General features: G+C 37.9%; 1 protein-coding gene across 3 annotated transcripts in view; it reads right to left on the bottom strand.

Annotated features, from left to right (window-relative positions):
- The window catches only part of LOC125920932 (T-cell receptor-associated transmembrane adapter 1), a 40,295-nt gene that overhangs the window by 9,834 nt on the left and 8,621 nt on the right, over nucleotides 1–21,840 (bottom strand). The window contains exons 2-5 of one of the 3 annotated variants that reach the window (XM_049628145.1): nucleotides 16,409–16,519; nucleotides 13,627–13,703; nucleotides 8,066–8,102; nucleotides 612–673 (exon numbers count right to left, since the gene is read on the bottom strand). In XM_049628145.1, coding sequence (XP_049484102.1) covers nucleotides 612–673; nucleotides 8,066–8,102; nucleotides 13,627–13,703; nucleotides 16,409–16,509 — 277 coding nt within the window. In that variant the 5' untranslated portion in view covers nucleotides 16,510–16,519. Of the gene's footprint in view, nucleotides 1–611; nucleotides 674–8,065; nucleotides 8,103–13,626; nucleotides 13,704–16,408; nucleotides 16,521–21,840 lie in introns of all 3 variants that reach the window. The other 2 variants (XM_049628146.1, XM_049628147.1) reach the window with 2 other exon arrangements.

Genomic DNA, 21,840 nt, shown 5'->3' with positions numbered 1-21,840 from the left:
TTTAGTGGCATTTTGTTTTGGAGTGGTTGGGATGTTCCAAGGAATACGGGAAGCTGGGAATTGAAAAGTACTTGTTACCTAAGAACAAAAAAATGTAACCCACTCAGTGGCGATGTAGCTCTTTTCTTTCCCCATTTGCCCTTAACGTAGCCCTAGATTCTCTACTTAACCTGAGCAGATAAAATACAGGAAACCAGAGTACGTGTTCATTGTTCCAGATTATTCAGTGTAGATTTGCTTTTGTAGACAGTGCCAAGCACTGTTTCCCTGAGCTATTTTCTGTTCTAGAAATAGCTTTATTTCATAGAATTGTGTGTGTCAAAATTCATAGTAACAGGGTCTTCCTGTATTCACATTTCTTCTAGAGTAAAACAAAGAGAATATAGAAAAACAGGATGTTGACTTACACTGAGTATTTCAACACAATTTACAATATGTAGCTTTGGAAATATATACTAAATAAAATGCTAAATATTGTTGAATTTATGGTTACCATTTGGGAAGTTTAAATGTGATTGCAACCAAAAATAAGCCACCTCAAAATGCTGTGGGAGTAAGGGGAGGGATATTAATTTGTAGATAAATATAATTTCTGGAAACATAAAACTTACCTGGGACCACATCATCTAAGTTACCATAAATTGGTGTGTCTTCAATATAATACTCATCCTCCCTATAATAATGAAAAATAATTTATCTTATTAGAATCCACTTTATACACAGTTCTTACCTGGTTTCTCAGCTAAATTCAATATACGATTATATGTTCTTGTTTAACCGCAGCCAACCAAGGTAGAGCACATGTGTGCCTGCGTGCCTGTGTGTGTGTTCATTTGAATAGGGTTTGTTTGGACTGTTCAGATAATAACAGCAAATACTTATTTAGCACTTAATGGTTGTCAGATGTTACTGGAACTGCAAGTTCATTTATTCATTTATTCCATTCTCAAAACAATCTGACCAGATAGGCACTATAGCATTCCCATTTAATAGATAAGGAACTTGAGGCACAAAGAAGTCCTATAATGTGAAGGTGAGAAGACTAGTCAGTGTCAGAGCTGTGACTAGAACCTAGGTTATCTATGGTCTTAATTATATATTATACTGCCTGTTTACATCCCCAGACTATTACTCTGAATCATCTGCTGAAACTGTGTTTACTAAATACTAATTGACAGTGATGCTTAGGAAATAAAAGGCCGAAGAAATATTGTAGAGTCAGGTTGGAAGGTGTAGCAAAATGACTGATCACCTATTCTATCCAGATGTTGTGCTAAATGTTTTATATACATTATACCAAAGTTCTAGGGAAATTCTGCAGAAATATTATTTCCCACTTTACAGACGGGAAGTCTGAGAATCAGCTAGATTAACATTATTTTCCTTAGCCTTATGTGTAATGCCAGCAATAAGTACCAGTTCGGAAAGCTTTTCTTTATGCCAGTGCTCATTCAACCCTCAGAACAATTCTGAGATGCTTTTTCTTTTTAAATCCCCACTGTGCATACAAGGAATTTGCAACTCCTAGAGTTAAAGTGGCCAAAGACAAGGATAGTAACTCGCAGTGCTAGGATTGTAATGCAAGTCTGGTCCAAAAGCCCTAAATATTATTTGCTCTTGATGTTTGATTAAATTTCCTTACAGCTTCATCTGAGTAATCCTTTTAGGATTAGAGTAGACATCTTACCATTGTCACCAGACAGTGACAATGGTCCTGGTGACCAGCTTTCACAATGGCAGGCTGGGAACAGAGGAACATATCAGGCAGTGAGAGTGGCATTTCATAAAATAGTAGCAACTGCTTTAACTTTGAGATTACATATCATCATGAGCTGGAGGGAACTGCATGAAAAGAAAAAAGAACACTTAACTGATCTCAAGGCATAACACCTATGTTACTCCCTATGCTTCTGAAAGAAGGCACAGTATATGTAAATAGTAAGTAGGTGTCCTAAAAAAAAAAAATCAAATGATACCTGTATGAAATGGTTTGAAAAGTCCAGATGTTGGCATGTTTTTCTCTTATCTGATAACAAAGGAACTCATCTGTAACCTTTCTTTCCATCAGTAATTCAATACAGCTTAATATTGGGATATGGAGTAGTCCCTGTTCATGGTTTTTTTCTGGCTATGCAGAGAATATAATAGCAAAAGGTGAAGAATTTTTAATAAGACAATCCATCCATTTTCCTAGCTTACATAGATAGCAGATACAACCTGCAAATGATAAATCATGTCCAAAAAATGAATATCATTTCATTCCCTATGAATGAAAATAAGATGTGATTTATAATGCAGTGCCCTATGTCTACAGGCAGGTCTCAAATGATTAATCATCCGAAATAAACTATTACAAAGGAACAGTTGCCTAACCAACAAATTAAAAAATATATTTTTACTTGGCAATGCCAAATAGCTCCAGCCTATTGCAAATATCTAATAAACTCTAAGCACAAATATTTGGCAGTGTTTTATGTAGAAGATCAACTACTATTAAAAATAGATTAATAAATAAAGTCATATCCTAGAGGCTAGTCCATTGTTCTGAACATGTCTGAAATGGTCCTCTGACCAAAAAGCACATTTACTGACACTCCAACATCTAAAATAATGTTAATTATATCTTTTACTGGGGGCCAAATTTTCTACTTTAGCATATATTTTCTGTATTCCCTATTTTTAAAGTTTTAATTTCATCATTATTTTATTGTGAAGAAGTCCTTTTAGAAAAGTGGTTGAATACTTTATTATCTAAGTAGATTAAATAAGTAAATTCAGTTTTTAAAAAAATCAGTACTTCCATCTGAGTGACTTTGGACATAAATTCTCTAAGTTTCAATTTCCTTATTTATAAAACAAGTTTATTAAACTATTTAATCACTATTTTTCTTTTCACCTCTGAAATTCTATGATATGAATGTAGGGTTCCAACATCCAAATAAAAATGGAAGATATTTCTATAAAACTAAATAAAGCTATTTTAAGGGGCCAGAAAGTTGTGAGGTTGCAAAAAGAGCAAGCTTAGGGGTCTATCAGGAATTCTGGTAAGTGTTACCTTGATTTGCTTAGTAGGCATTTCTTCAAATTGTCAGATATATATGTTAGGCTCCATTAGTGTGTAACGTTTTTTAAAGCCATAAGAGGAGATAAAACTACTTTATGGAATGAGTATAGATAGAGTTTCATGAGATTAGCCTTGAACACTCTGATGTCAAAGGTTCAGGAATCAGCAGAGGAGAAGGAGCTGCTGGTAAGAAGGAAAATCAAAGATGGAGGTGGGGGGGCACCCAGAGCCTAGAGAAGTGTCTCAAGAAGTAGAGAGCATCGATGTATCAAATGCTACAGATGGACTGTATACAATGACACTAACATTTCGCCATGTGGATTTCAATGGTGACCTTGACAAGAGCTGAGTTGGTAGATTACTGAGGGCAGAAATTTTTTTTTTTAATTTTATTTTTTTATTATTTTTTTTAATTTTTTAATATATGAAATTTGCTGTCAAATTGGTTTCCATACAACACCCAGTGCTCATCCCAAAAGGTGCCCTCCTCAATACCCATCACCCACCCTGCCCTCCCTCCCACCCCTCATCAACCCTCAGTTTGTTCTCAGTTTTTAAGTCTCTTATGCTTTGGCTCTCTCCCACTCTAACCTCTTTTTTTTTTTTTTTTCCTTCCTCTCCCCAATGGGTTTCTGTTACGTTTCTCAGGATCCACATACGAGTGAAACCATATGGTATCTGTCTTTCTCTGTATGGCTTATTTCACTTAGCATCACACTCTCCAGTTCCATCCATGTTGCTACAAAAGGCCATATTTCATTTTTTCTCATGAGGGCAGAAAATTGAATAGAGTAGGTTCAGGAAAGAAGAGAAGAGGAGGAGAAGCCAGAAAATGCAGACAGAACATAGATGGAACTTTCATGTTTTGCCGTAAAAGGTGCAGAGCAATGGGGATGTAGCAATCTAGTATCAAGTATCTAGTATCTAGTATCAAGGAAGCTTTTCTTGTTTTCTTTTCTTTCCTTTTGTTTTTTTTGAATGAGACAATACTCTTTATATATTGAAAGGAATAATACAAAAAGAAGCAGCAATGATACAGGAGGAAAAAGGGAAAGTTGCTGAAGGGATGGGTCCTGAGTACATGCTTACTGAATTTTTACTTTCTTTGCCAGGGACTGTGCCATGGCTGTAGCTGTCTTGAACTTGGGGTGAGAGGACCAAGCATAGACCCCTGGTCCTGGGGAAGAGTATAAACCTTAGCAGTGGCTTTGTACAGTTAGAGACTAAGAAGTGAATCCAGTGGTATTCCCTGTGAAGGGGATGGTCAATGGATTCTCAGAGCAGTGATATCTAATACTAAATTTTTATTCTCTTGCTCAGTGTTCCAATTTTCTTCTAAAATATCCATTCTTTGTAGCCTATTAAAGATAAGGCACTTGTATTGCCAGTGCTTTGGAGCACTTGAAAAGAAGGATCTTTCACCACGTTTTTGGGGAATGGACAATAGAAAGATCTGCCAGCATGAAGAATTCTAAAGATATGGGGAAAGACACCTAGAGCAGTGACACAGAGCTAAGTGTGACAAAAGGACAATCAAGAATAAGATTTGATTTGCGGGGGGGGGGAGCTGGGTGGCTCAGTTGGTTGAGCGTCCGACTTCAGCTCAGGTCATGATCTCACAGCTTGTGAGTTCGAACCCCACGTCAGGCTCTGTGCTGACAGTTCAGAGCCTGGAGCCTGCATCAGATTCTGTGTCTCCCTCTCTCCCTCTCTCTCTCTGCCCCTCCCCTGGTCGCACTCTGTCTCTCTCTCTCTCTCAAAAGTAAATAAAAATATTTTAAAAATTAATAAAAAAAAGAATAAGACTTTTGAAACCTATCTGTACTTCTCAAGGATTTTTTTTATTAAGTTTTTTTATTTCTTTGGAAAGAGAGATAGAGACAGCATGAGTAGGGGAGGGGCAAAGAGAGAGGGAGAGAGAGAATCCCAAGCAGGCTTCCTGCTGTCAGTGCAGAGCCCAATGTGGGGCTCAAACTCACGAAATTGTGAGATCAGGAACTGAGCTGAAACCAAGAGTTGGGTGCTTAATGGACTGAGCCACCCAGGCGCCCCTCAAGAATTCTTAGGAAGAAATTCTTAAGAAGGGTTAAAGCATGGCTTACAGTTATTTGTACATTAAAACTAATAAACAGAAGGCTGGAAAATGTGGAGCTATTTTGGTTACAAGTGTGGCAGTGATCACGGTGAGGGCCTCAACTCCCTATCCACTTTGATGTCTGGGAAGGCTACTCAGAAGTTCTCTTGTCACAAGGATCCTCCCTCTTGAGAATGGATGAGGACAGCTAAAACCAGAAGTCTGGTCCCGGGCACTAGGTTAGTGTATTTAGTAAAGAGGGGAAGTGAATGGAGCCTACAGAGCCCCAGAAATCCAAGAAGTCATCTTAAGATGGAAGAATGGCTGAGATGAGACCTGTTTTGTCATAAAATCATGTTTCAGTGTCACCCAGAAGCAGACCGTGCAAAAAGCTGCTGAGAATCTGTCCTAAGTTTTTTGCAACAGACTCTGAAACTAAGGAGTCATGATGTGTTTAAAGTAGTCATAAACCTGAACTGATTTCTGAAATTAGAGGGTAAATATACCATAAACAGGCAGGAATTTTCTTAGACCTTAATTTTCATCTGATAAAGCAGTACCTTTGTTTTTAAATCAACTCTGCTTTGTATGGAAAGCATTATATTATAATCTGTATTTTTCAGATGATACAGCTGAAGTTCACAAATGCTCATTTTCCTAAGACTACAAGCCTAGTAATTACAAGAGTTTGATTAAAATCCAGAATTGTCTAGATCTCAAATCCATGATATACCCACTGTATAATACTTCTAACACAGATCAAAAGACCAGAATTGTGTAGAATTCTATTTTAAAGGAAAAATAAAGTGGCCCAGAGGTAAATGCCAGGATGTGTGTATATGACTTTCTGTTAAATATAGATGCTACATTGTCTTTAAAGTGATCACATTTTTGACCTACTAGTGCAGGAAGGGCAGGGATTTGGGGAAGCAGGAAGACAAGATCAGAGAAGCAAAGTTCTTTCCCTTCAAGCATGGCTTCCCACCCAAACCACTGTTGGTGGAAAGAGGGTGCAGTGGGGGAGCCCTAGCCTCAAACCATCTAAGAACTGAGGAGGCATCACTAATTTTACTTCTACCTAAGAAAGATAGCTTTTATTTCCACTTGCTGTTTTCATGCTGAAGTTTTAATGGCTAGAGATAATTTCACATATTTTGTTTTTCCTGGAGCCTCCATGCCCTTCCTACAGTGGTGATTTTGGCTCCCAGACTACATAATCAGAAATAGACAAGCTGTGAAGTACAGACATAAACTTGTGAATTAACATGCCACCCACTTTTCATAGATAAAGTCTGCATCACATATTCAAATTATGCTTAAATTGACTCTTGTTACAATAGATAACAGATTAAATCCGTGAGGGAAGGATCTACATCTTTCCATCTTTGCATCTCTTGTCTACCACAATTCCTATTTGTTGAACCAATATTTGTTCAATGTATGAATGAGTAAGTGTTATAAAAGAACCAGCCTCTTTTTCGCATTTGCCCTATAGGTAAGGGCCTACTTACTTTGAGATGGGTATTTTACCAATTTTCCCTTCTGACTCTTAGCATCCTGATCCAAGAGTACCTACCCAGTCTTTAGCAGAATGATCAAATCACTAGATGTTCTATCACATTGCATCTTAATTACCTCTCAAATGATAATTATCATATAAATCGTCTAAGAGATTAACTTCTACATGGTTATATATTATTTTCTTTGTCATGTTGTTTGCTGTAACCAAATCAGCAAATCAATCTTGATATGAGATAATGAATTGAAAATTATCTCATGTGATAGAACCAATGTTAAACTGTAAAAATAAAGATTTTCTTCTTTGTGTGAATCTGCCTGCAGCTTAGATCCTGAATCTGCCAGAGATATTTCCACATGGAGAAAAATTTTAAAAAGGTCTTTTTAAAGGCTAACAAAAAGCTTATAATCTTATCCTACCCAGTGAGAAAGCTCTGTGTTTGTGAAAGACCTTTCTGCCTTTCAGTCTACTATTTCAGAAAGGTCTTGAAGAGTCCTCTAGGAAACTCTCTATATTTAGATGTTTTTTTTTAACCTAAAGGAGAAATTTCCAATGTAATAACACAGTTGGGCCAGAATATACTGTGCAAGAAAATGAAAATTCTTTACTATTGTTTATACCATAAACCTTTTTTTATAAGGAAAAATCATACAAACTTCCCTGCAACTAATTCAACAGGTGTTAAAGAGAATAAGTTATATCTATAACCATATATAATTTTAGGGTTGATTTATCACAGTTCCCTATTGATTGACATTACTTTTCAAAGGAGCACACCACGAAGCATCTTCATGTATTTGTGTATGTATGTATATCTTTTTTTAATTTTTTAAAACATTTATTCATTTTTGAGAGGGAGAGAGTGTGAGCGGGTGAGGGGCAGAGAGAGGGAGGCAAAGAATCTGAGCTGTTAACCCGGAGTCTGATGCAGGGCTCAAACTCATGCACCATGAGATCATGACCTGAGCCAAAGCGGGATGCTTAAACTGAACCACCCAGGCACCCCTGTATATCTTAAATTTTATTAGGTATTGCTAGATTCCTTTTCCACCCTGGTTTCTTAAGGGCCACACAATTCTATATATAATCAGACTGAATTCTTACAATCTGATTTGAATCATAATCTAGGATATAGCCTTTTGAAATTGACAAGAATTCTGTAGATACCAGGTTAGAGTCTCACTTCGTCCCTTAACCAGCTCTGTTATTGACTCAGGATGAGTAACTAGGGAAAATAATAACAGTATAGTTCTTGATCTTCAGATAGGAGTAAAAATAATTAAAACTCACTTTTCATTTTATTTTTACCCAAATGTGACAACCCCAAGCCAAACCTAAAAGCAATATAGCATTTATTACTTCCCCTTATTAGTTGGGAATCATAATATGGAACTTATTTTCTACATACCTGGGAATGTAGTCTTCAGTGCATCTGTACATTTTACCTGAAAGATATTAAAAATAGATAAATTAAAGAAGTTGACATTACATTTGTTAAATCTTCTTGAGAATATTGTAAGGGGAGCTTAGCCTCATTGTCCTCAGTATCAGTTAATATCTTAAATCAAGACAGTTGGCCACCACTACCAGATATAATGATCTTATCTCATTTGGGCCATTCTTCTCTCTTGGAAATTTGAGGTGGAAACACAACACAGTCTGGAAGTGATATAGAGCCTTCATGTGTGGCCATTTTATGCAGGGGAACACCAAGTGATGAACATGGGGACCTCTACCCCTGCCTTTCCGGTGGGCAATCCAAGGTAGGTGGGGGCACACTGTCCCTTCTGTCTTCACATTCCATGAAACAGCTCTGCCTCCTTCTGTCATATTTCCCTCTTTGCCCTTGGTGATTTGAATAAGCTTTTCTTCCCTACCAAAAACAAACAAAAAAATATGAAACAAAACAAATCCTAGAAGACTTATGTATTTATTTCTGAAGTGTCTGTTAACACTTCTTGTCACATGAACAGGAACATAAAAATTATGTTCAGGAAGTTGCTCTGGATGTGATTCAGGGCAAATGCAAGTAAGGGCAGATGAAGATTCTAAGGAGAAGAGAACTGTAAAAAGTTGGGAACACAGTCTAAAAGTAACCAAAACAGTAGAGTGGGTTTTTAGGGAAAACAGTATAGGGGCGCCTGGGTGGCGCAGTCGGTTAAGCGTCCGACTTCAACTCAGGTCACGATCTCACGGTCCGTGAGTTTGAGCCCCGCGTCGGGCTCTGGGCTGATGGTTCAGAGCCTGGAGCCTGCTTCCGATTCTGTGTCTCCCTCTCTCTCCGCCCCTCCCCTGTTCATGCTCTGTCTCTCTTTGTCTCAAAAATAAATAAACGTTAAAAAAAGAAAGAAAGAAAGAAAGAAAGAAAGAAAGAAAGAAAAACAGTATACTGGTCTGCAGTGACAATACTGACCAGAGATCTGATGTAGGCTTATAAAAACCATGAAAAAATTATGTGCCAAGTTTCCAAAAGGAACCCACTGTTAAAACCTTGAGGATGGTAGCTCAAATGCAAATAAAAGGAAGTATTCTTACTTCAAATTAAATATGTATGTTTAAACTGGAAAAAAAATAGTTTTAAGAATTTTTTTGGTGAAAAGCAATAGACTCATAAAGAATTATTGAGAGAAATTAAGGGAAAATTAGGACACAGTTTTAATAATTAAGATTAATATTATGAACAAGTCTGTATTATCTGTTCATCAGTAAATTTTCTTAGATGTTTAATTGAATGGATATAGCAAATACTGTGATATGTGGTATATTTTGACTGTATGTTATTCAACCTGACATTAAATAGCAAAATCTTGTGAAAGCTATTTCTATAAAAATGAAGCCCATCATTATCTGAGTGTCTGGCAATATCACAGAGAAAACAGTGACCAAAGGGTGATCTTTCAGTTTTAACACACAAAAAAAACACCATATTGGTAGGGAACTGGCAAAAATATTTTCAAATGACTAAGTCACCAAACAACTAGGTAGATTATTTTTAGTTAGATTTATGTGTGACAAAGCTAAGTTATTCTTCAGAGAGGTCATTAACTGTTAGAGAAACATTATTGGGACAAATTATTAAAATCATCATGTTGGGGGATGAAATGGACCTGTCACATGTCAGTGTGTTTGGAAGAATTCTGTGAAGGACCAAATGTAGGAAGTTTTGCAGAGCATGTATACGTAGCATCTATGGGGCCAAAAATGATTAGTGTGATCCACTTAGGATATATCTGAAAGGCTCCTCTTCTAGCCCACAGGCAATGCCCTAACATGACCTGCATATAAAAGATGCAGTCATTTCGACTACCTTCAGATTAGTCTTGTGAACATGAACACAGATGGATGTTGAGGGAGGCTAGAGAAGTCTACTGTTGCACAGAGCCACAAGTTAATGGAAACACAAGATCGGAAAGCTTCAGAAACATAAATAATATCAATAAACATAAGAAAAATTAGCTAGTATAAATGAGAATATTGAAAACTGGAAAATACAAAGTATGTGTTGAGTTCTTTTTAAATGACAGAAATGTTTATACCCAGGTCGTTAATTATTGTTCATATTTTCCTGGAATTAAAATGCATATACAAGAATTTAGTCAAACGGTAGCCTGATGTAACACAGAAAAATTCAAGGTGAGAAATCAGAAGAGTGGATATGGGTAGCAGTTCTTCAGTGCATTTGCCATGTGCCAACATGCAAATCACTTTTAAAACTCTGATTCTCGGGGCACCTGCGTGGCTCAGTCAGTTGAACATCCGACTCTTGATCTCATCTCAGGTCATCATCTCACAGTTCATGAGTTCAAGCTCCATGTCGGGCTTTGTGTTGTGTCATCACAGATCCTGTTTGGAATTCTCTCTCCCTCTCTCTCTGCCCCTACCCCACTCATGCTCTGTCATTCTCTCTCTCAAAATAAATAAACTTAAAAAAAAAAAACCAAACCACTCTTCATTAAAAAAAAACAACAAAATACCTGTGATTCTCTTTATCCATAGAGATAATAATGCCAACAGCATGTGAGTAGATGTAGAAGATAAATGAAATAATTTTTGTTAAAAACATTTTAGAAAATGACAGTTGATTTTCAATATTGTACATTCTAAATCCAATCATATAATAAGCCACAACTTGACTGTGCTGATTTGAATTCAATCTCTTCATTAAATGGATTAGCTGAAAACAAGTTGGTATAATTAAAATGCAATTTTTTTTTCAACGTTTTTTTATTTATTTTTGGGACAGAGAGAGACAGAGCATGAACGGGGGAGGGGCAGAGAGAGAGGGAGACACAGAATCGGAAACAGGCTCCAGGCTCCGAGCCATCAGCCCAGAGCCTGACGCGGGGCTCGAACTCACGGACCGCGAGATCGTGACCTGGCTGAAGTCGGAGGCTTAACCGACTGCGCCACCCAGGCGCCCCTAAAATGCAATTTTAATTGCAAGTAAAGCTTGATTTGTAGTGAAATGACCGAATCTCACTTCTGGCAAGAGGATTGTCATCAAGTAAGTGTTAAATTGAAAGAAAAAATTAAAAATAAACAAAGAATTTGAAGGCAAAAATAAAGAGTGACATTACTTAAATAGAATAAGAAAACATAGGCATGGGGTCAAAGGTTACCCCACACAGACTAATAGTTTTAAATGTTTTTTATTTTTATTTTTTTATTTTTATTTTTGAGAGAGAGAGAGAGAGAGAGAGGAGAGGAGGGACAGAGAGAGGGAGACAGAAGATCCAAGCTGACAGCAGAGAGCCCAACGTAGGGCTCAAACTCACAACTCCTGAGGTCATGACCCAGCTGAAGTCAGATGCTTAACTGACTGAGCCACCCAGGAGCTCCCAGACTAATATTTTTAAAAGATAATGTGGATTTTCCAGTTGGAGGTGCTTGGAGTATGAATGTTGGTACCTGAAAACTATACCAACGTGATGTGTGAAAGGATAGCTCTATGGAAAGAAAATGTTGGGTGGATTATCAGTAGAGAAAAGGAAAACTAGGTTTGGACCAAAAAGATTTGTGGGAAAAAGAAAACAGAAGCCACTATATGAAGGATACAATATAACAATGTGATGCTTACATGGAAGGAAAGGAAATTAAAACAATGTGGGGAAAAAAGTAAGTACTGGGTAAAGGACATGATACATCAAGACCAATCATATTGAAGAAGCACCCAGAAATGGTCCTTCAAAAGGTCAAGGACACCACCTTCTCCACTCCTCTTAGAATTTAAATGTGTATTCCGGAGCTGGAGATCTGTACTTGTGTGGTTTTAGTTTTACATCCTTAATATAAGAAGTATGGTAGTATATGATTTCTTTAAATAGGGGAGTGGTAGGGGTGCCTGGGTGGCTCAGTTGGTTAAGCATCCGACTTCGGCTCAGGTCATGATCTCACGTTGTGTGAGTTCAAGCCCCAAGTCGGGGTCTGTGCTGACAGCTCAGAACCTGGGGCCTGCCTCAGATCCTGTGTCTCCCTCTCTCTCTGCTCCTCCCCTCCTCACTCTCTCTCTCTCTCTCTTTCTCTCTCTCTCTCAAAAATGAATAAACATTAAAAAAAATAAATAGGGGAGTGGTAATCAAAAGTTTAGAGGTTGGAGCTAAGGAGAAAGGTCAGCAAGCTCAGGCTCCTGAATAGAGTTTGCTCCGTCATGAAGGCTTATAAGTTTAGTTAAAAATAGGGGTGCCTGGGTGGTTCAGTCAGTTAAGTGACCAACTCTTGATTTTGGCTCAGGTCATGGTCTCACAGTTCATGAGTCTGAGCCCCACATCTGGCTCTGTGCTGACAGTGTGGAGCCTGCTTGGGATTCTCTCTCTCTCTCTCTCTCTCTCTCTCTCTCTCTCCTCTCTCTCCTCTCTCTCCTCTCTCTCCTCTCTCTCCTCTCTCTCTCCCCTCCCTCTCTTTCTGTCCCCTCTGCCTCTCTCTCTCTCAAAATAAACTTAAAAAAATGTTTTTAATAAAAATAAATGACATGATTTAAAAGCTACCCAATTATCTCAGTGATATTTAGTCAAATAAAAAGCAGTTTTTATGTTGCTATGAAGCAGTTGCATTTGCAAGATTCTGTGTGAGAAGAACTGGGTGAGTTTTCATAATCCTTTCTATGATTCAGATATAGACAACTTGCGGTCAGGTTCATGGTTGAGAGGATGTAAGCAAACATTTGCTTTTATGTTTTCCCCTTTATAGTGTTTACTCTTCCATATGCAATACATAACAAGAAAAAACAGCACATGACTTAAACTCCATAATAGCATTTTTTGATACATTCTTCATGTGAAAATGTGAAAAATGTGCCATAATTTTCAAGCGTATAGGAAATATACTGATAGGACTTTGATGTATGAGCAAACTATGAACTTATTTATCCTTCTTCTCAGAACAGAGAAGAAAGGTTGGATAAAGGATATTTTTTGGTTTTAAAGGAAGACAAAGCTAATACATTCCTAGCAGAAAAAGAAATAAATATAATCCTCCCAAAGAACAGACAAAGAATCACATAAAATGTAGGGTTTATTTTGGGAGGAAGGGATAACTCCATTACAAAGCCTCTACCTAGCACTGCTACAGAAAACATCAAGGAGAGGCTTATCATGTCCTCCTGATTGAATGTGTAGATACTGTATTGTTGCCGGGGTGGAGATTTTCTTTTGTAAGCTGTTTAATACACCAGCAAAACTCATTCACTGACTCTTCACCTTAGGTGGAGTCATATCTTGCAAGTTTCTTAGCCACAAAGAGTAGCACAAAGATGCAAAAATAAAAAGTTCCATGGGGACACGGATACAGAGGCACTGTATTCCCAGACCACGTGGCAGAAAAGCTGGCAAACATAATTGAATCTCCTCTGGTCTGTCTGGCTAGGAGAAACAAAGCCGGAGGAGTCTTTAGCAGGACTGGGAGGAAGTCAGTTGGCAGAACTAATCCCAGAGCCCGCTGGAACCCCTGTGTGAGAAAGCGCTATTTGCTCACGTGGACTAGCAAGGGTGGCAGTTACTACTGATGCTTGGGGGAAACCGTCAGGAGAAGCGGAGATGTTCGGGAGAGGGCTGCAAACAGAAAAAGGGAGGTGGGATGAGAATGAAAGGCATTTTGGCATCAGTGAGCACTGTGCAAAGCTAATTTGAGGTTTGTACGCTAATAAAATGCATGACCCAGGGTTGTGTGCTTACCTACAAAGGGCAGGTTTTGCTCAAATAAAGTAATTTGCAGTAGGCTAATGGTTAGAACTGATTCCATGAGAGCCTGTGGAAAACTCTCTAAAATGAGCCTGTATGTTACTTAAAAGAACACAGCAATAGAGGTTATTGCATAATCGTGTTAGATAATATAGAGGTGGGGCAGGAAGTGACACAGGAGCTGGAGAGGACCTAGAGAATATAGAGTTGGTGGGAGCGGTGAGAAGCCAGAGGAACTAACATTCCCTGAAATAACCAACACTAAAGTTAAATGGGATAATACATAGTCATAGCGGGCCTTTAACAAATGTTTGTGGAAGGAGGGAAGGAAGCACCAGGGCAACCAATACTGGTGATGTGGGCTACACGCCATGCAGGAATGACCTCCTCAGTCCCCAGCACTGTGCCGAGGTATCTGTATAATTCTGGCAAGAGCCCTATGGTATAGATGATATTCTCCACATTTTGTAGACAAGGGAACTGAGACTATGAGAAGTTATGCTTCTTGTATAAGAGATCTCCCAGGTAAATATTGAAAGCAGGGTTCTAATTCATGACAGATTGACTTCAAAAGCCATGATGCTAAAAACAAATTGAGAGAACTGAAATTGATTTTAAAAATACAACAATAAGTGTAATTTACTATTTCCTGCTTTTAAAAAACTGTTATTTCCTACCATACTGCTTTTAGACAAAGTAATTTATGGCATGCCTGAGGCAGTAAGGGTTTGTACAATTGAAAAGAAAAAAAAATAAAATAAGTCTGTTTTTTTTTTTTTAAGGAAAAAGTCTTTCTTTCTTTCTTTCTTTCTTTCTTTCTTTCTTTCTAAAAAATTAGTCTACAGTCTTTTAGTAGTGGTCAACTAATCATTATAAGAAAACAACTCTCAAAAGGAGTTCATATGATGGCAAATGGTATGAACATGGATAAATAAATTCCAATGGACAAACCATCAAAACTGAGAACTAAAAAGCCCACTTGTTCCCTGGTCCCACACAGATCTCTGGATGATTGTCACTGAAATCAGTGGGAGAGTGAAATACCAGTTCATGATGGTTATTCTTGCCCTGGCTTCCACCTGCAGACATTTCACCTCTATGGCTCTACGTTCACCTTTTTCCAACTCAAATGACAATATTATCTGCATTCGTAAAACATTTTAGTGAAGAAATTAAAGTATAGTCATGTTAAGCTATTATAAAAAAAAGAATTCTAATGTTAGCTCATTTTTTTATGAAGAAAACTTTTTTCGAAGATGTTGGATGGTGGGTCATTGATGTATCTGACTTATAAAAGGTATTTGAAAAAATATTTGATAAAAAAATTAATTGCTGAAATCATTGCTAATGAAAAAGCATTGCCTGCCTGGAGTTTCAGGCATAGAAATGATAAATAGAGATCCTAAAAGAGTGTTGGCTTTCTGGCCAAGGACATTTGATCAACAGTGTAAAAACAGAATGTGCTCGTGGAAACCAATTTGGACAGAGAATTAGACAGACTGGGCCCTTATCCTTGGCTTTGCTATTGAGTAGATGTGTGACCTCAACTATGCCACTTCACTTTCTAGTGCTTCTTATCTTTTTTGAGAGGCGTGACAATAATGTCTTCTTCTTTATATTTTATATTTGTGTTAGCAACACTGAAGAAGACACTCATAAGAGGATCAAGGACTCTCCCCAGAATCTGACTATTGTTCTAAATTAGCGCCCTGCAGTTTTTCTGGGTCACATGTTTCTAATGTAATTTTATTAACTTCATTTTATTTATTTTCATCTGTTAAAAAGCATTGACATTTTGTTTTCTATTCATTATTACCACAGAAATGTCCTGCCCCCAATAGAATTTTGGCTCTAGCATATTAAGACCTTTCCCAGAAATAGGTGAACTTGCATAACCATCCATCCATCCATCCATCCATCCATCCACCCGACACGCTTGTGTTGAATGCCAATAGTATGCAAATATTGTGCCAATTGCTGCACACTACACTATTTCAGTCATGCCCATGAGGATGAAAACCACATGGTTAAAACTGCTCACCAGCTGTTGAAAGGAAAAGCTGACCCTGGGAGTGTTAGATAATGCCTGTGGGTCAGCCTGTTGCTTTTCTAGTTCTCTCCTGATCCCAATACAGTCCTACTGCACATTAGAGGCTCTGACTTGATGCTGAGGGGTTTGAGTAGGCATGAGTAGAAGCTTCAAAATTTAGTCTTCACTTTTCCTATCACGCATCAGTGAGAATCTTTATGGCTGCTACAGAATAAATTACAATTTCTCAACTACTGTTGAATTGGAGAAGAAAAACTACATTTTACCAGGACAATTCTTTCTTACTCTGTATCTCAGGGCGGAGATAAAGCAAAGATTGGGAGTCTGTTCATATTCTAATATGATTGTATTTTTAAAATAAAAAGAAAACTTTAGAGTGGAAAAAAAGTATCAAATAGATTTTCTACAGATAAAAATATCCTATTGCATCTCATTTCATAAAATTGTCTTCTTCTGTAGATTTTCCAGTGACTCAGTCTCCATTCATGCGGGAGTAGATGTGTGGCTATTTCGCAAAATGTCTTACCTTGTCGCTGCTTTTCCACATAGTGGGAAATATTGAAGATCAGTGATACAATCAGAGCTAATCCCAAAAAGGCTAGAATTACCCAGACATAATAGTGGCATCCAGGGTTTTCTGGAAAACAAACAAACAAACATAGCTATAATATATTAGCTGCTTACCAATTTGTTTTGAATTGGGTATTCCCACAATTGAAACCATAGTATTTATTCATAATGAAGAACAAATCCTCTGCCACAAAATTAATTACCATTGACAGACAAAGGTTTCTTATAGATTTCAAATGGGTATTGGTGGTAAGTCCCTGCATTCAGCATGAACAAAAGGAAGCAAGTTTCCCACATTCTTAGTGTTGATGAAAGACATTTTTAGTGTTGCTGCTAAAATTTGACAACTGGTGACTGATTATAAAAACTTTGGTTCAAAATCAAGAACATCCAGATTCAATCCAAATGGAATTATAATTGTTTTCTTTGAGTACTTGTTGGCATTGTAGTGGTTGTTGAACTGCCCTCAGTGGTCCTGTGTTTTTGAATAGATCTTTCATTTTCTTTCTTCCTTTCTTGCTTGCTTTCTTTTTTCTTTCCTTTTCTTTTTTCTTTCCTTTTTTCTTTCTTTCTTTTTTCTTTCTTTCTCTTTTTTTTTTAATATTTTTTTTAACGTTTATTTATTTTTGAGACAGAGAGAGACAGAGCATGAATGGGGGAGGGTCAGAGAGAGGGAGACACAGAATCCCAAACAGGCTCCAGGCTCTGAGCTGTCAGCACAGAGCCTGACGTGGGGCTCGAACTCACGGACCGCGAGATCATGACCCGAGCCGAAGTCGCCGCCCAACCGACTGAGCCACCCAGGCGCCCCTCTTTCTTTCTTTCTTTCTTTCTTTCTTTCTTTCTTTCTTTCTTTCCATATTTATTTTTAAATGAATATAGGCATATATATAATTAAATATATAAAATATATATGCATTTATGATATAGATGTACATATACATATATGCATATAATTTGCATATTGTTTATTTATATATACTTTGCTTTTGTTTGAACTAGTCTGTGGCTCTTTTTTTTTTAATGTTTATTTATTTTTGAGACAGAGACAGAGCATGAACAGGGGAGGGGCAGAGAGAGAGGGAGGCACAGAATCGGAAGCAGGCTCCAGGCTCTGAGCCATCAGCCCAGAGCCCGATGCGGGGCTCGAACTCGCGACCGCGAGATCCTGACCTGAGCTGAAGTCGGACGCTTAACCGACTGAGCCACCCAGGCGCCCCGTCTGTGGCTCTTTAAACACCAGCAAATCTATTCACTAATGTCTGCTACCTTGTCTCTATTTTTGCACCATGTTATTTAAATGTTCAGAATACCATAAACTCCACAGAGAATAGGACCATTTCTGTCTTCTGCTCTGTAGTATCATATATAATGTACATAATTTACAAACATTTTAAAATAATTAATTAGTAAATGGGACAAGTTAACTGATGGTGGTGGTGAAATGGGTGGTTTATTTTCTTTAAGGGAATTTTTGTTTCATAGAGTCTTAGAAAATTGAGAAGACTTGAATAGTCTTTTATCCTCCAATAAACCTACAAATTAATTTGGTTAAAAACACTAAGGTTTGGAAAGGCCTTATTTATTCATTATGAATATAATCCCATAAATATTTATGAGAATTCTACAACACAGTAATCATTAACTATTTAAAATGTACTACTAATTCTAGGTATCGCACGATACTGCCTACATTCCTAGAATTGTTTATTTGGTTTTTATGTTTAACTGTTTATGAAAAAAACACAAGTTCATACTAAGTCTAAATTTTAAAAATTCTAGCAATAGCAAAATATAGAATAACATATAAGGTTCTCCACTAGAGCATAAATGGGTCACTAATATTATACTAATTAGCCTTTTAAAAAAACTTACCAGTGCGTCTGGAGGATTTTTACCATGTTATGTTATCTGTAGTGGTGGCATGGAATAACACAGTGCTGTTGTAATATAATTCATCTACCCATTTTTCTAAGATGGATATTCTGATTTTTTAAAACGTTTTTCTCTTACAAACAATAATGCAACAAACTTCATTGGACAGGCATTTAACACATATGTGAGCTTATCTGTAGAAAGAGGCTCCTGGGAATACAATTGCTGGGTTAAAGGGAATTTTTAAGGCATGCTTTCAAAGAAAGATTGTTCTCTACCTCCCATTGATAATAGTCCTTTTCAGGTGGTTAATGTAACCAGAATTGTGAAGAATGAGGCCAACAAGCCATCTTAGTTCCCAGATGGGTCTCAGTTTCCTTCTTTGCTATATCACAACACAGAGGTATTAATTTCTGCTTTGTTATCAAATTAATGGTTATATACATGAATTCTGTTATTAAAGACTTCTTTTCTTCTAGTAAAGAAAAAGTCCTAGTTCTAGATTCTTTCACATTTTAAGGTAATTTGAGGGCACACACTATGTTTTCTATCAAGATAGCTCACAATTATCATTTCAGGTTATTCAGTCTAGTACATTCTAATCACTCACCCTTTGCAGTCACTGTATTTGGTGACAAACAAATGAACTTTAGTTGCTACCCAGAGGCCAGACTTATATATATCATCCGTGTTCAATATTAAAAACTATTAGTGAACTTAGACAAGCAAAAAAAGAAAGCTAAGAATCAACCATAATCCTATTATCAAGAGACAATCACTGTGAAAACCTTGGTTCATATACTTCGAATTATTTTTCTCTGTATAGAAATGATTATGGACAGAGACATAAGATTCAATTATACTGAATATACTGTTATCTCCTTTCACCCCAACAATTTATAGTGTGCTTCTTTTCCTATAAATAAAATATGCTTTCATTTCTTTTAGCGGCCTTATATTCCACTGAATGAATTTTCTATAATTTATTTAAACAATCCCTTATCATTAGACATGTAAGTTGCTTGTGATTTTTAGTTATATAAGCAGTATTGTGATGAATATCTGTAGCTAAAACTATATATCCAACCTTAATTTTTTATTTCAGGTAAAAATTCTTTTTTTAAAGTTTATTTTTGAGAGACAGAGAGGGTGAGCGGGGGAGGGTCAGATAGAGAGGGAGAGAGAGAATGTCAAGCAGGCTCCATGCTGTCAGCATGGAGCCCAATGTGGGGCTCAAACTCTCAAACCATGAGATCATGACCTGAGTCAAAACTAAGAGTCAGACACTCAACCAACTGAGCCACCCAGGCACCCCTCAGGTAAAAATTCTTGATTTGTGAGGTCAAAAGATATACACATCTGAAAGGATTTTGATATCTTGATGGCCCAGGTTTTAATTTTTTTAATGTTTATTTTATTACTTATTTTTTGAAAGAGAGACAGAGTGTGAGTGGGAGAGGAGCAGAGAGAAGGAGACACCGAATCTGAAGCAGGCTCCAGGCTCTGAGCTGTCAGCACAGAGCCCAACAAGGGGCCCAAACTCATGAACCCTGAGATCATGACCTGAGCTGAAGTCAGACATTCAACCAACTAAGCCACCCAGATGCCCCGTTGATGGCCCAGGTTTTAAAACACAATATTAAGGGGTGCCTGGGTGGCTCAATCAGTTAAGCATCTGAGCTGGGCTCAGGTCATGATCTTGCTGTTGGTGGGTTTGAGCCCCCTGTCGGACTCTGTGCTGGCAGCTCAGAGCCTGGAGCCTGCTTCGGATTCTATGTCTCCCTCTCTCTTTGCCCCTCCCCTGCTTTTGCTCTGTGTCTCTCTCTCAAAAATAAACATTAAAACAAAATTTTTAAGGGGCATCTGCGTGGCTCATTCAGTTAACCAGCAGACTTGGGCTCAGGTCATGATTTCACGGTTTGTCGGTTCAAGCCCCACATCGGGCTCTGTGCTGACAGCTCAGAGCCTGAAGCCTGCTTCAGATTCTGTCTCCCTCTCTCTCTGCCCCTCCCCTGCAGGGCTCTCACTCTCTCTCTCTCTCTCTCTCTCTCTTTCTCTCTCTCAAAAAGAAATAAACATTAAAAAAATTAAAAAAAATTTTTAAACACAGTATTAAGAAGACCCTTCTCAGGCTGGTCTGGCCTGTGATCCTATTAGTTAATTGGCCCTGACTTTATGTTTATGGCTCTTTTGGTTCAGCCACACTACATCAACCCCCATCCTGATAGCTACTATCTTCCCACACACTGTCTCATGTAGTCTCCTCCTTCGTGGTTTGTGGAGGAAGTTGTCCCTTTGTCTTTTCTCTGGAGCCTGTGACATGGGTACTTCATGAGAAGGCACCTGCTCTTATCTCTGCCCTAAGCATAGAGAACATCACAACACTTTTCTTTCCTTACCATGAACTGTTTCCACAAAATGTTGCTTTAAGTTTTCTAATTTTAGGACTTATCTGCTATACTTACCCAATAATATACCCTGCTCCAATCGTTCTGAAGCACTTATGATGCTCAATAGATACCATACTTACATTTCATGTCCTTATGTCTCTGTATATTTGCTCCTTTGCCTGAAATGCCTTTCTCCTCAGCTGTTTGACAGGTTCATAGTCATCCTTCAAGACTACCTTTTCTTTGAAGCATTTGTTCTATGCTGCCTGTCCCCCACCAAGTGACATCTTTTACACCCCCCTACGTTTCAACAAATATTGAGATGACCATCTATGTGTAAAAATCTCGTCCTACTTGACTGTGAACTTCCCAAAGGACAGAAAGAACGCCATATTCATCCTGGTCTTCATGCCTCAATTTCCTCATTTTACCTATTTTTGTGGGGATTAAGTGAGTTAAGACATGTAAGGAGATTTGTAGAAGAGTGTTCCTCGCCAGTAAGATGCCCCATAAATGTGGGGCGCCTGGGTGGCGCAGTCGGTTAAGCGTCCGACTTCAGCCAGGTCATGATCTCGCGGTCCGCGAGTTCGAGCCCCGCGTCGGGCTCTGGGCTGATGGCTCGGAGCCTGGAGCCTGTTTCCGATTCTGTGTCTCCCTCTCTCTCTGCCCCTCCCCCGTTCACACTCTGTCTCTCTCTGTCCCAAAAATAAATAAAAAACGTTGAAAAAAAATTAAAAAAAAAAAAGATGCCCCATAAATGTTAGCTATTGCATCGTTTTCAAAATTTTTTAGTGTAGTTGACACACAAGGTTACATTAGTTTCAGATGTACGTTTCTATTCATTATACGGTCACCACAAGTGTATCTACCTTCTGTCCCCACACAACACTATTGCAATACCATTGACCGTATTATCTATGTTGTACCTTTTATTCCCATGACTTAGTCAACTCGTAACTGGAAACTATCGTTATTCTTATTCTCATCTCCCTACTAGTGAGACTCCTGTTATTATTTCTGTAACCTATTCAGCACAAAGTAGGTTCTCACTGAACACGTGTCAACTGACTAAAAGACAAGTGGAATAAAGACAGACAATGTAATGACTAGGGCCAACAGAAAA

This window comes from Panthera uncia, chromosome C2, assembly GCF_023721935.1.
Source record: "Panthera uncia isolate 11264 chromosome C2, Puncia_PCG_1.0, whole genome shotgun sequence".
Lineage (NCBI taxonomy): Eukaryota > Metazoa > Chordata > Mammalia > Carnivora > Felidae > Panthera > Panthera uncia.
Note: the sequence above shows the minus strand (reverse complement) of the source record. Positions and strands in the feature narration are given on the sequence as shown.